The 15,818-nt window shown below is 35.6% G+C and overlaps 1 protein-coding gene across 1 annotated transcript in view; it reads right to left on the bottom strand.

The window, feature by feature from the left end:
* Positions 1-15,818, bottom strand: part of LOC109540751 (acetylcholine receptor subunit beta-like 2) — a 35,031-nt gene that overhangs the window by 5,782 nt on the left and 13,431 nt on the right. The window contains exons 3-8 of the mRNA XM_019909202.2: positions 13,051-13,160; positions 9,702-9,882; positions 7,096-7,252; positions 6,902-7,029; positions 6,664-6,839; positions 5,108-5,257 (exon numbers count right to left, since the gene is read on the bottom strand). Coding sequence (XP_019764761.2) covers positions 5,108-5,257; positions 6,664-6,839; positions 6,902-7,029; positions 7,096-7,252; positions 9,702-9,882; positions 13,051-13,160 — 902 coding nt within the window. The remainder of the gene's footprint in view (positions 1-5,107; positions 5,258-6,663; positions 6,840-6,901; positions 7,030-7,095; positions 7,253-9,701; positions 9,883-13,050; positions 13,161-15,818) is intronic.

Below are 15,818 nucleotides of genomic sequence, written 5' to 3'. Positions count from 1 at the left end.
CCTGATCAAACCCGCGGTATCGTAGCTCGCCGGTGCAAAATATGAATGCGTAACATACGACCATTCACCACCGCTTATCTCACTCATCATTTAATATCTATCGATCGCCCCGTTGTGCACCTCTTCTCCCCTTTTCTGGTAACTTTCATTTTGTATTCATTAAAACCGGAAATCTCAGTTTATTTCATTAATTTCATTCAATATTTTATGAATAAACCATTTGTTGTCTGATTGCGTTTAATTCTGTCGACTGCGTATTGACTACTGGTTTGCTTCTTTCTCGACTACATAAAAGCTACCCTAGCTGGGGGGACATTACCACATAAATCCTGATGGCTGGCGGCCGAGAAAACGACCGAAAGGCCCTTGAAGTCCGAACGTGTTAATTTACCAGCAATAAACCATAACAATACCAAGAGAACCTCCGAGATACCATTGCGTCCGAACAGGGACGTCATTTGCGATTTTCCGAAACACCATTACAAAAATGACACCTGAGCAAGGTCGTAATTCGCTTTTCCCGAAACGCCGTTACACAGCTGCATGGTATTCCTTGTGTGCAAAGACACTATTTATTAGTATTAGTGATGTTAGTAGGATTTATTTGAGGATAATTTTAATTACTCTGTTTGAAATTTTGTCTAAGCCTGGAGCTGTTTTAGATTTTCAAATTTTTATTTGTGATTTAAGTTGGTCTGGTGTGATTGGTGGAGCAGATGAAAAACCGAAAGGCCCCAGGCGAAGACCGCCTTACAACAGAAATGGTGAAGAATGGGAGAACAACTCTGGAGAAAGCATTGATCATCCTTCTTAAAAAATGTGTAGAGGAGGGAAAAATCCACGACGCTTGGAGAAATGCCAAGGTAATCATTCCCTCCAAAAAATGCGATCGAACCAACTTCGAAAACTATCGACCGATCAGTCTTTTGTCCGTTTTGTATAAGCTTCTTTTCATCAAATCATAGCCAACCGACTAAACAAAAAGTTCGATTTCTACCAGTCAGCAGAACATGCCGGGTTCCGAAGCGGCTGTAGTACAAATGATCACATTTAAACGGTTATTCAAACTCTTATTGAGAAGTGTACCGAATATAATATCCCACTACACCTCGCATTTGTCGACTGCAAAAAAGCTAGCTTTTATCTATTCGATAAAAACCTGGGCGGTGCTAGAGGCAATGGATAGTGCGAGGATTGATACCCTGGCATTAGAAGACGTGTGTAAGAACTTGACATGGCAACAAAAGGGAGTCAACATAGACGGAAGATTTTTTAGTTATCTCCGATTCGCCGACGACATTGTGATTATGAGCACCGACCAGGACAAGCTTAGCACAATGGTATGCGAACTAAAAAAAGAGTCACAGAAGGTAAGACTAGAAAGGAACCTCCAGAAAACGAAGATCATGAGTTCAAACAACACCAACATCAATGTCAATATCGATAACCAAACACTTCAACTAGTGGAAGAATATATATATCTGGGACACAGCATCAGGCTAGACAAAGACAACCAGACAGTCGAGATAAGGAGGAGAATCAGTTTGGCATGGGCAGCACTTGGAAAAATCGCATATATCCTTAAAGAACCGAAGTTACCAATTAATCTGAAACGGAAAATATACGATGCCTGCGTACTACCAGTTATATTGTACGGGCTCGAGACAGTCACCATGACAAAGAAAAGTGCAGAAATACTACGCGTTTGTCAATGTACGATGGAGCGTGCGATGCTGGGAATTACCTTAAGAAATAAACAAAGAAACGAAGATATCAGGGCAAGAACCAAAGTGATTGACGTCATAGAACAAACTCCAAAAAACAAGTGGCGTTGGGCAGGACGAAGACCGTTATGCAGTGGAAACCACGGAGAACAAAGAGAAGCAGAGGCAAACCCATGCTAAGATGGCGAGACGACATACAGAAACTAGCGGGAAACAACTGAATATTCCCAGCCCAAAACAGGTCACCATGGAAGGAAAAGGAGGAGGCCTATGTCCAGGAGTGGATTAATAGGTCCAGGAGTCCAGGCTAATGAAGATGATGAAGTGTGATTGGGGGGGACAGTTTCGTCCGTTCCAGCCCAAGTCATGGAAGTCAGGGAAAGTCCTTACCCTTGGGGTAGTAAATCCTGAACTTATTTTTGACTAAGTCGGCAAAAGTTTCCGTTTTTTCCTCATCGCTGTAGACCACAGTCCATTGTTACCATGAATGGGGGGAAAGAATCGGATGATGGAACGTAGCGTCCCTGTACAACAAAGATCCGGAGATTTTGCTGAAGATCGACGTTTGAGAAATCACCGAAACCAAGAAAACGGGGAAAAAAGTGCAAGTGCGGAAAATATGTTCCGGTATACAGCGGCAGAAACAAGAACGAAAGAGCAATCTGGCGTAGGGATATTGTTATACGAGAAATTCCTTTGAGTTCCTTTGAGCTTTAATGAGGACACGCAGATTTAAAAGGTATTTGACTTCTTGGAAGACATTTTGGAATTGGGGGAGGAGAAGATTTACCATATTGGAAACTTTTTTGAAGTTTCCAAGACGGTATAAGTGGGTTCGCTCCCTTTGTTATTGCATTGGGTGATTCACGTGCGGATTTTGCGGTCGCTAATTTAACGCCAAACCCAGCTGATGAGAGCTAATAGGCTCTAAACCGGCTCTGGGGTTGACTGGGGTTGGAAAACCTCGAGATTTGCTTAGGTTCTTACTTACGTATTTTCTTTTTCGGATCATTAATGCTGAGGAAATTATTGTCTTTAGTGAGTATAATAGAGCGTTAGTATTGGTGTCATAGATTTTCACAAGACATTGGATACCATTGAGGCATTTTATCCCATAGCCACAAGGCATTCGATACCATAACACGGTTCTAGGAGCTTCAAAGCAATATCTTATTGACCACCGCGTATTATGATACACAAAGCTCATCTATAACGTCAAAAAACATCTACAGTAATAAAATTCTATGGAAACACTAATAATAAAGTGATGCCGTTCTAACAGTTAACTAAACACTAGTATTGCTTGGTGTTTGTTAAAATAATAATGGTATAACGATATTTAACGCAGCTAGTTGGAAAATATGAATATCTCAGGTATGTTAAACCTTACGTCTATTCAATAGGCAAACATGCTTTGCATCTGATTCTTGTAAAAACAACAACGATGGTGCTAGATTATTATTTGGATTCTACTCACACTGCATTCTTTTTATGATATAACTACAATTTTAAATTCGGACATTATCAGCACCAATTCCGAAGCGACATAAATAAGAATTCATCAGTAGAGAAGTATTTTGAGCACAACCTAGATTTTGATATTGGGCATCATAAAATGAGTGCGCGGCCTTTACGAACTTGCAATCCAAAGTCTTCCATCTTGGAAGAGATTTGAACAGTGTTATTCAAGGTGTTACTCCATAAGACGCGAAGTATTATAAGATATTGACACACAGAGCGGCATGAACATAAAAGTGCCACACAACACAGTGTCACCCAGACCTAGTTTAATGGTATTTCAATTATAATAGTTAATACAGGATCACTTCATAGACCATATTTGCGAATTAATTTTGATGTATCCCAAGATGTAATGTTTAGAAAAGCTAATATAAACAATAGTTTTATTTTAGTCAGAAATATAATACAGAACGTTGTTTTTATAAGAAAAAATATTTCTTTTATCAGTGCAATGTTTATGGAAAATATCAACTCAGGCATCTTTCTATTTCGCCTTTTTCCTATGCCTTTTCCAATCAGAGGTTGGCGGCCACTAATTTAAATGTTTCTCTATCTTTGGCTACGTTGAACAACTCTGGCGGACCCATAATCTTGCTGCTTAAAAATATTAAATAACGCAAACCTTTGGTGAATGAAAATGAAACCGCGAACGAAAAACATTTTGTTCACTTGCAGAATACCTAAGAAGATGACAAAATGACATAGCGCTACTGTTGAACTTGACTAGTACAAGTTGATCTCACTCTAAGCTGAGTTAATCATCATTTGGTGATAAAATATACGCATCTACAAACGACAATTATTAACGTGCAATTGACTGGCTGTTGGAAACTCAAATTAAACAGATGCATTTGTTTACGTTTTTCGATATAAGAACAATGGTTCACAGTCATATCGAAAGTAGGTACTTATGAAAGCTGCTTTGCCGGCGTGGTAATCAATTTGATATACAGGGTAATTCAAAATTGGCGTCGTTCCTCTGGAGGTGTTTTCTGGCGGTGTTTTAAGAGTACAGATAAAATAGTAAAAAAAATATTGTTATTGAAAACTGAAAAATTTGAAAAAACTATATTAGAAAAGCGGCAACAATGGTTTTCAAGAAAATCTGCTTAATTAACATTATGTAAATACCTGTTGCGTAGTAATCATTTACAACTCCGGTAACCATAGGTAAATAGAGCAAGTGACAATAAGATAGACAAGTATTAAATAAACGAAAAGATAAACGGCAAATTCAACAGGAATCGCTGAATGACGGAACCTATTTCGAAACTCATAACTTCGAATTATTAATTTGTTTATAAATTACAAAAACATACATTTGAGCCTGTAACTCCAAACAAGTGCCTGTGTAATCATCTTATTATACACTCTTCTCGAGCAGCTTTTTGTGTTCGGTTAATTAACTCCTGCTCAATTTATACAAATGTTCAGTAATCCAGTGGTTTAATGTGAACCTTTCATACGGGGTAGGAATGTAGCCCGTATAATCAATGATTCTTTCATGCTTAGAATAAATCGATTAATATAGATATTTACTACGCCTATAGCACCCAGGTGAGTTGGTTTTCCACTTAATTCTACTCTGTAAATATATGGTCGGTACCTACTTTTAGTACTTTCATCCTTACCACCTGTTTGTCATTGATAAATCGTCGATCGGTAGAATTTAATGTTGGTCCCAAACAAATCGGGATTTATGAATGAGCTTGGTCTATTTATTAATGTTTTTGGTTGGAAATTATTGATTTCACTCAAAAGCTAAATTCAACTTGACTAGTAAAATTTTAAAAGTCGAAAAACGAAACGAGTTTGATACTACAATACTACAAACAACAGATATTTGTGTTTAAAATACTTACTCCACCTCTGCAGTTAGATAACCTCTAGGGGGCTGTCGATCATCATATTCGGGAATGGAATATGTAGTTCTTCTCATAATCAATATTTTAGGCATGAATTGAAGAAATATCTTGCGAAATGTCGAAGACATTTTGTGCGTAGATGGAGACCTACAATGATTATTTAATATCATTTGCCTTGATCCCCTGGTGGAAAGTACGTACTTTCGCCACTGTTTTCGATGGCAAAAGCATTACTTTTGCCCATTGCAAATTTTCTTCATGACGTGTGGGCAGTAATAACTTGCGACACGCATGCTGACGCACAGCATCTTCAAAGTCCGTTTTGCAAAACCTTATGATTTTAAGAATTTCCACCGAGGGTTAAGAAAAATAATCTACGGTACGCGAGATAAGAATCAAAGGCCCACCACCGCGTGCATAACGTCTTCTTGCATTTTCAAGAAGCTACTTCAAGCAGTGGCGGAACTTCGAGTTTCGTCTCGTGAAAAAATAGATAGTACACTACGGATAGTTTTGCTTCTCAGTTTCAAAAAATTCGACGAAATTGCAAAGATCAAGAACCGAAAGAAAACTTTTTAAACATGGTGATTTTGGAGGTCACCGTCAAACTTTGAAGAATGAAACAAAAGTAATTGTAAGAAAAACCTTCAGACAGAAATATTTATTGACATAAGTATGTCCGATTTAAACTATTTAAAAAATTACAGGAGTTCAAAATCCTCTCAAGAACAATATCGCGAAAAAAATCCACACTGATATAAACCACATAATTCAGTTTTTGCCGAATCTCTCAGACGATCCTTCCCAGCAAATGCAATCCTACCGCTAGGTCTTAGACATGCACAGCAACGATTAACCTTTTGTCTTTAGCTCATGTAGAAAAATGACCAAGACAATTATTTATTCGCCAGGTGTTGTTTGGTCAGTTGAATCGTGTTTTACACGAGGTAGCAAAATCAGGATGCGATAAAGCAAATTAGAGTTTAGCAACACTTCTGCCTCAACTTGTCTGGTGTAATTTTTTACAACAATTTGTTAGACTTACATGCATTTGATAAGCGCTTAAACGCATCCAGATATTACCATCTTTTGAATAGTTTAGAATCATGTAGATGGTTGCCGCTGTTGGCAACTATTTTTCTGTTTCGGAGGTTGTTTTGGTTCGGGTGAAAAAGTATTGAATTTTAGAATGTGCCATATTTTAGAAAGAAGACATTTATAGCAACTGCCAGGGCCGGATTAACCTGTGGTACGACCCGAGGCTACGATCCCAACAGAAGCTCTTTTCTAAAAAAAAGGTCGCTATCGTGAGGCCCTAGATGCGCCAGATTGCCACTGGCAACTGCTGAGGTACTTTAACTTTTAACTTGCTCATTTGTAATTTAAAAAAATACTGAACAATCAAGGCACTCAGTTGTTTAAATCTACTTTCATCTGTTAAGTGGGACAGTGAGCCATAAAACCATCTTGTGCTACCATCCTTCTACTCACTACTTACTTCAACGTCTTTTCAATTTCTGAAAGTTATAATATATTTATTAATATTTACTAACCTAAAGTGTACATTGAGTACACATACTGTGACCCAAATAGATGACGTGACCAATATCATGGTAAATAGCAGGTATTTTCCAAGTAGCGGAACTGCTAACGAAGTAGGAGGAATAATTTCGGCCAGGAGAAGGAAAAATACAGTGAGAGACAAAAGAATTGAGACGCACAAAGTGACCTGAAACAACCATCGCGTTAAATAAGTAAATAAAAATAAGCGTAAACTGACAGTTTACTTGCCTTCTCTCCAGAAGCTGATGGCAAATAGAAAACCAGAACGGTAAGGAACGTAATACCAACACACGGAATAATAAGGTTTACAGTATAGAACAGAGTTTTCCTCCTCATTGTAATTTTGAAGGTTATATCTGAAAACAGTGGAACAAAATATTTTCAAAAAAGTTGCGTAGTAAAAAAACCTATGGGTTTCGTACCTGAAAATGGTTCCTTATTATCTGGGTAATATTCCTCATTTCTAGTCGCAGGAACTGCTAATATATCCCATTCTACCGATAAATAAAATTCCGTTAAATCAATTCCTACTTTGATTATGTTGCTACCAGGTAGTTGGTCCATATGTCTGAGATCGACCTAAAAAATTGATTTAAAGAAACACCATATTTTAGTTCCAATTTACTTTTTTATTTTATAATTATACAAGGTGATTCAAAATTGCCGTTATTCCTTTTAAGGGATATCAAAAGAGACTTTTGAGACCATTCCTAGAAACTAATGGGCTTTTCGGGTTTTTAGGCCGTCGTTTGGTAGAATTTCTTTTTGACGTTTCGCAAGCACGAGTGGCTTGCATCATCAGAAGTGGTTTGCTTAAACGCTTACACTGTTCTGATGACCACAAGGTATATCGAAAAGCCACCCACACGGACAGATGTCTTCACAAGCTATCTAACCACCATCCGAGTCAGAAGCAGGGAATCATTAAGACTCTTACGGATCGAGCGAGAAAAATATGTGGATTACAATATCTAACCACAGAACTACAGCACTTGGAAAAAGCTTTTCTTCAGAACGGATATTCCCAGTTGGACATCACAAAAGCTGTAGGAGTGGGCCGTGCTGAAGATAGTGAATCCACTGTGACTCTGAAAGCCTTCCTGCCCTTTGTTCCCAGGGTTACGGACAGAATTGAGAGGCTTCTGAGGAAATACAACATAAGAACAATCTACAAGCCCACAACACAGATCCGAGAATGTCTGGGGTCAGTTAACGACAGAAGACCCCCCCCTCGAAACTGTGGAAGCATAGAGTATATATGTTATGGGCAATGTAAATAACTGGGCATTGTTTATAATGCCCGGGCATTTTAAAAAGTGCCCAAAAGGATATGACAAAATGATAAATTATGTTGCAAATACAACTAAAGGTCAAGTGGGCAATTTAAAAATAATTTTTATTGATGTATCTTAAAAAAAATAATTAATTTTTACATATCTAACTGACAAAGTAACAAACAAAAAATAACAAATATACTTTCACATGCTGACCAACAAGCCGGTGGGGATGAAATAAGTACAAACAAACCTTGAGTCCAAATAAAAATAATGTATTAGATATGTACGTACTTACAAATTTATATTTACACAAAATGTCAATATGTAGCAATTGCAGCATAGAAGGTCTATTTATTAGAGCAGCTTTCACTTTGGTGACATTTCGAGTTACATAGCTTTTTTTCTTTACGACACTTGCACTTGTCGGATTTAATGCCACATCGACTATAGCTTCGCCATATAAACTTCTCATTACATATTGTAAATTGGTTCCTGGCATAAAGTTGATTTGGAATTCCGTGTTTCGTGCCTAATTTATACAGATTAGCATCTGTTACTTGAAGAACAAATGCCAAAATATTTCTTCCATTGGTGCGACCTCTGTCGACATCTGAGACTGGAACTCTAACTGTGTCACCTTTTTTAGCATCAGGGTATTTTGAGTTAGAAGTTTGAACCATTTTTTTAGCTAGTTTTTTTAGATTGCTTGCTGAAATCTGCGTAATTTTTAATATGTCGGCTTTCCTTTTTTTCACATAGGGTTCATCCGGGGAATCTTCATGCCCGAAAGATTCTTGAAGTTCTTTATTATATAAATCAGGGTTTTTTTTAGTTAGTTCTTAAGTTTGAACTTAACTGAATCAAGAGAAAGTAGTTCCTCCTCATCATGTTGACTTGGACCTGGTAGCTCCGCTAACACATGTGACTCAGGTTTATTTTACAGTGGACCTTCTTCTACAGACTGTAAATTGTTCTGATCTTTTACTAGAACTTCTAAGTCTTTTTCACAATTTATATTATATATGCAAAATGTCTGTGGGTAATAAATTTTTTAGACCAACTTTTAACTTTGTCCCAAACATGGCTTCATAGGGAGTACAGTTGATGCCACTATGATGAGCTCTGTTCTTCATTAGCTGTACAAAACGTAAGCCTTCTGGCCAATTCATGATGCTATTGTCTTCTAGCCACGAACAAAGCATATTTTCCACGCCCTGATTCGCACGTCCTAAGGAACCCTGACTTTCAGACTGTCTGGGCTTCCTATGCACCATGGGTTCGCTAATAGTACGGTTAGTAAATTCTCTCCCATTATCACTTTGTAAAATACTGGGCGCACCGAAAATTGCGAAAATATCCAAAAGCTCAAAAGCTACTTCTTCTGCTCTTTTGCTGCTTGATCATCAGCTTGTGACTGCATGTCAATTAAATCGACTTGATATCTTCAATTCAGATTCTTACTTAGTATCGGTCTAACAAATAAATCTTTTTTTGGCACACTGCTAATCAAAGTGCCAAAAGAAATAATAGCGGTATTTATAATGACCGGGCAATGTGAAAAATTATCGTAAAAAATTCAAATTTACCAAATTTCCCAATTTTAATGGTCATTATTCATAATAACCAAGCATTATGAATACTGACCTAAATAATTACATTACCCGTAACATATATACTCTTTCAATCAACGGTATGACGAAAAGGGAATTTAAATATGCATAAATAATTTGGGAGTGAATTGTCTTTCTTACCTGTAATCCATTGTAGGTCCAAGAAGCAAATTTCATTAAACAACTTTGTTCGTCAAAAGGAAAATACTGAACGTTTATTTCACACGATGACTTATATATTGAGGGTGGCTCCCAATTAACCTCGCCTGTGTATTTTAGAGTTGCTTTGGTCATTAGAGTAACTTCATAGTTTCCATCAGCACTATAAAAAGTAGCATTGTATAAGCATATATATTGTAACCAATATTGAGTCGCAATATTGCTTTCAGTTCAAATTGTATAATATCAAATGTTAGAAAATATACAGGGTGTTCCGTGAATATGTAAAAATATTTTAGTAGCGTGTTCTCCTAGTCATTTTAGAGGGGGGTCTTCCTGAGAATTTTTTTAATTTGAGGTCTCATTTTTGAGATATTTGATATCCAAAATGGCGAAAAATWTTAGTTTTTGTTGTTTTTCTTTAAAACGGTTAAACATTGGGAACTAAATTTTGGTACACATTATAAGCTAATTGAGTGMCATTCTATGGCAGTGTTTTGTAGTTCAGTTTACTTTTATACAGGGTAGACATGTGGAACTCCTACTATTGCTTTGTTCAGAACTTTTTTGTGTGCACTTAAACTTTTCTCGACATAGTCTTTTTAATTACTACAAGCTATTTACCAACTTTTTTTTCTCTCATTGTTTTTTCCTAAGACCACTAGTTTGCGCGCAAAAACATAAAATCGTGTTCTTTGTTCTTTTATCAATATAATTTTTTTAATTCCTACAAGTTATTTATCAACTTTTTTTAATAATTATTACTTAATTTAAATAATTATTACGATTTTCCTATCTTTCCTGGGTCTCAGTCAAAGAATGAAGTAAAAATTTTGAAGTGAAGTTCAAGTGAAGTGAACTAATGAAATTACGTTTCAGCGAGACAACAGCGCCATCATCAGATTTAAAATTTACACAAACTCAAATGGTAAAAATCAACGTCCTTTTAGGTATTTGCCTTCTTGAAAACCTTGAGTCTGTCTGAATTATTTTCTACATAAAAAAAAAATGTTTAAAAAAATGTGAAAAATTATAATAAGTTATCTCGCCGAAAAGACTATGTCGAGAAAAGTTTAAGTGCACACAAAAAAGTTCTGAACAAAACAATAGTAGGGGTTCCACATTTCTACCATGTAGAAAAGCACACTGATCCACGAAACACTATCATAAAATGGCACTAAATTAGCTTATAAAGTATGCCAAAATTGAAGTTCCTATGTTAAACCGTTTTAAAGGAAACCAGCAAAAACTAATATTTTCCACCATTTTGGAAATCAAATAACTCAACAACGAAACCACAAATTAAAAAAATTGGGTGCGTCAATTTTGTTTTATTCAATAAAGAAGTTTTAAAAAAACTAACTTTTATTTAAAACTGTATTAAAATAAAATGACATTCTAAATCCTACCGATAAACCCGAATACTTAAGAAGTGCAGAGGTTTATTTGCGTGCGCCTGGGGAATTGGCGAATAACTCATATCTGATTAGCAAATAATTATCATTTTTATAAATTTAAAAACTTCAGAATTGACCATTAATAAGAAGATCTATACAAGATTTTCACGAAAATAATAAACAAAAGACTGGAGAAAAAACTGGACTTCTACCAAACAGGCGAGCAGGCAACGTCCCGTTCAGGATACGGAACAAATTTTAGACTAGATAGTTTTCCATACAAAGAGGTGTAGACAGGGTGACACGTTATCTCTAAAACGATTTAACAAAGTTCTAGAATATGCTTTTAAGACCCTAGACTGGGCGTCAGAGCTATGTAAATATACGTCTCTATGTCATCTCTATATTACACGTCACGAACGAATAGAGATGGCGGCGCTTAAGTGAGCCCACCCACCGCTGCCTCTGGTTTTTTTTTTCTTTTGGTTTGCCCGGCGGCTGGAGGAATAAAAATCTTCGCGAAGACACCCAGTGTTCCGAACCCTAGGTAGGGTTGGATTCTTACCAACTAAAAAACCCCCTTTTTTGTACTACGAGTTTTCGGGAGTTATCCTTTAAAACTTGTAGTCCTCTCTAAGAATGAATTTGTCAGCTCCGGCATCCGTATGCCATAGGTCCAACGATATAAATAATTGCGAATTAAATAATCAAATCAAATTCGACAATAATGATAGTGGACGAGAAMAAATTCCGAGTTTTTCGGSAATTAAAAACTAAATTTTTAAGTACTTAATATTTATAAATTGTTTTCTAATCTAAATATGGGTACTTGTTTCCTGCTRGGACAAGAGCCAAATATTTTCAAATAGCGGAAAAAGAAGTAATTGATTTGGCTGTATTGCTACTAAATCGCTCTATCGCGGTAATTTTTTTTAAAAACATGATTTCGTATATTTAATCCATTTTTTTAAACTTTTATGTTTATTTTACAAACGTTTAATTCTTTTTCAATTGAAAACGAGACAAAGTAATTGCCAGATACCACTAAGAGGTATGAAGTCACAAATTATCTAAAAATAAAAACATCTCATATATTTTGCAATATTTTAGTTTAGTCTTCCATCAAATTAATAAACTATGTGATGTTGCAATGACAGAAAACTCGTCTAGTGCAAGTTGTGAAAGATATTGCAGCAGTTTAAAGAGAATTAAAAGTTATTTGAGAACAGCTATGAGTAAAGATGGGCTTACTGACTTGGGCATTTTGTTTGTTGAAATCGATTTAGAGTTAATTATAGATTCGTTTGCTGTTAGATAGAATAATAGAAGAATGCATCTTCTAAGGTTCTGCGTGAATAACTGTTTCATTATTGAAGTATTTCACTGCGTTAATAAAGTTTTATTCAATGTTTATAATGTTATTGGTTAATTTAAATATTTTAAACCTACTTTCGTTTAGTTAACGTTTTCCAAAAAATATATTTGTTTATAATAGTTTTTATTACAATACTATAGTTGTGGCAAATTTAATTCAGCATTTGTTTCCAACATAATAACGTTTAGGAAAATGTTCACAGTTAACACAAATATATTTTTGTAACATGTATTTCGTTATTCTACGAAAGTAGATAAAATCTGGTATAATATTGTAAATTCATATTGAGACACTCAAGGTATTGTCAAACTCTGTTAGCTTCTTGTTTGACAAAAACATGTGGTTATAAAAATATGTTAAATAAAAATAACTAAAATAGATTTTACATTATATTCAGCCAAAGAAGAAAAATATTTTGTAAAACAGATATATTATATCCAAGTCTTACAATTAAAAGTATAAATATTTCCCGCTCATCTTGAAAAAATTTTTGATGGCGCCCCCACTGGCTTTAAGTACCAGCAATACTTGATGATAAAATATCATAATAAAAACTTACTTATTAAAAAGTACGATATCCGGAAGCCATATATGTTCTGATGGTACGTAAAGAAATTCAACTCCTCCATAATCTCCTGGTTCCCATTTCAATTTGTAATCAAACCATTTCTACAAGGACATATTAATAATTAATTAATATGTTTTGCTTCATAGAAATCAGAAGGTATTATAAATTTTAATAAGGTCTTGGCGATATTTTCTCTCAACTGCATTATCCAATCGTAATATTCGCCGGTTAGGAAAGGAAGGAAGAGGGATCGGGAAGTAACACCCCGTTAAAAAAGACCAAGGTTCATCTGGCCCGGATGATAGCACCCTGTGGGGACCCCTGCCTAGGATGCAGGTAAAAAGCCGTGGGTCAATGGTCTTGAGAGTGAATCATGAATACATGCTACTTCAATCTAGTTGAGAGAGCAGAAGAGCCTATGGTGAGAGGAAAACTGGTCTCCATAGGCTCCAAGTCCAAAAAGTCAGGCAGTTTATGGGAAGGAAAGCCAGAGAAAATACTACTTAGTCCTCCAGTTTGGGGGCTTGAGACGATGAACCTGCACCCTATCACTTGGAAAAAAACATAAATTAAATAAAATTTCTCAACAAAGCCTCGGAAACGGACAGGAAATCTAGACAACGACATTTGGCAAAGAAAAGGATTATAAGAATTGGAAGGTGGAACATTCAAGAGATTTCAACCAAAAATAACGAAGCTTTCAGAGAAATCAACAAACACAAAATGGACATAGTAGCCGTTGGGATGCGTCTCAAGTAGTTTTTTATATATCAATAGTTTGCATTTGATGTAAGCATTAAGGACAAGAAGGCGGCCCCAACCAAAATGAACAAAGAGTTTCGACATTACTTAACGACTGTTAAACAGTTTTTCAGTTTAAAGCAAACGTTTAAACGTAGGAATCAGTAAATGGGCAAAGCCGGGAATACAGCACTACGCCTCAGTACTGCCAAGTGTTAGTTGAAAGCAAAAACAGGATGGAAACCAACCACGTGCAAATTAGGCATTAAATCGGCAATTAATCCTGTGAGTCATTTCCATTTCCTGATTTATTTTGGGCATTTTAATTCTTCCTTCTGTAGTCTGCATGCACACTTATTCAGACACACGACCATTTTTTCTTTGTTTTAAGTGAATTTCACATTTATATGTATATATAAAATCTATATGTATATATAAAACAAAAAAATCGTAGAATTTTCTTACTTCGTTGTAAATCCCAAAAACTAGCACCTACGTTTTTGAGCTTTAATCTTAATCACATTGCATTCTCATGAAACCAACTAACGCACAATTTTATTAATGGATCCACCAAGCTTAAATTAAAAATCATTAACCTCCTTATAACCGACACAACAGAGTTAATTAACAGCCTCACAAAGGTAATCCAAGATATAACTAATAATTTACATCAAGTTTCAATGCTTAATGCAACATAGCAATGAATCAGCGGAAGAACGTTTCAAACAAATAAAAAATAACAATAATAAAAAAATTGAAAATCTAAAACAAAAGCAGCAACCGAAAAGTACAAACCATTGTAACCGAGATTGGACAGAAAAGTTAAACCAGGAAAGCATACCAATGATGTCAATGATATTTTGAATTTGGGGCCAAACTTTGCGATCCCCATTGCAAACTCAAGTCAGATTCCACTGAATGACCTCATTGCCAATGTAGAAGCTGCTTTGACTCGTTTTCCAACTACTACAAGGGACAAACTTAGGTCAGAATGCACAAACATAATGAAAAATTTAAAAAGTAGCATAAACCACTCTAAACTAAACAAAAACTAAACATTTTTAATTAAAAAACTTAGAGAAACAAAATATTTCTTAAAAAAGCACCCTGCTATCTTTGTATTGAAACCCGATAAAACCAACAAAAATGTGCTAATGTACAAAAATGACTACAATTGTAAAATGTACGACCTCCTCAACGACCGCACAGACTGCGAAATGAAAAACGACCCGACCAACATATTTCAAAAGAAAAATAATGAGCTGGGTGCTAAATAGGAAAGAAAAGAATTCGTATCACCCAACCAAGCCAAGAACCTCAAGATCCACAATTTAATAACCCCTCGCATGTATGGCGTTCCTAAGCTGCATAAACAAAATATCCCACTGCGCCCCATAGTAACATGCACTCAATCATCTTTTGAAAGACTATCAAAATTCCTCAAAAACATTCTTAATAATGTAATAAATGACCAGGCATATTACGTAAGGAAATCATGGCACTTTAAAGGTAAATTTAACAACATATTTATTCCTTAAAATCATATTCTAGTATCACTTGACGTTGTATCACTGTATACAAATATATCAATTGAACTGGCATTAGAAACAATAACAAAAAAATTGAATTGCATTAAGAGATTTACAGGTATTCCACTCAACGAATTTCTGGAAGCTACCAAATTAACCCTAACATCTACCTATTTTCTTTTTAACAAGTATTACCAACAGATAGAAGGCTATGCAATGGGATTATCTATATCTAGTGTTGTCGCCCAGCTGGACTTGGAAGAACTGGAACAATCAGTAATTAACAAACTAAGCCCTCTTTTTTAGGTATGTGGATGATTGCAAAATCGAAGAAAACGACAAAATCACCTTTTTCATCACCAAATCACCAAAAAGACCTAACTTTAATCCGATCAAAAAAATGGTGTGCGTCACGGGACGCTCGACAGAAGTGATAACTTCATATATTTATAGAAACCATAAAATATTGAACTTGTTTAACGCATGATG

Source organism: Dendroctonus ponderosae, unplaced genomic scaffold, assembly GCF_020466585.1.
Source record: "Dendroctonus ponderosae isolate FM_Combo_2020 unplaced genomic scaffold, Dpon_F_20191213v2 Dpon_F_20191213_1, whole genome shotgun sequence".
Classification (NCBI taxonomy): Eukaryota; Metazoa; Arthropoda; class Insecta; order Coleoptera; family Curculionidae; genus Dendroctonus; species Dendroctonus ponderosae.
This window is presented reverse-complemented; position numbering and strand designations above follow the sequence as displayed.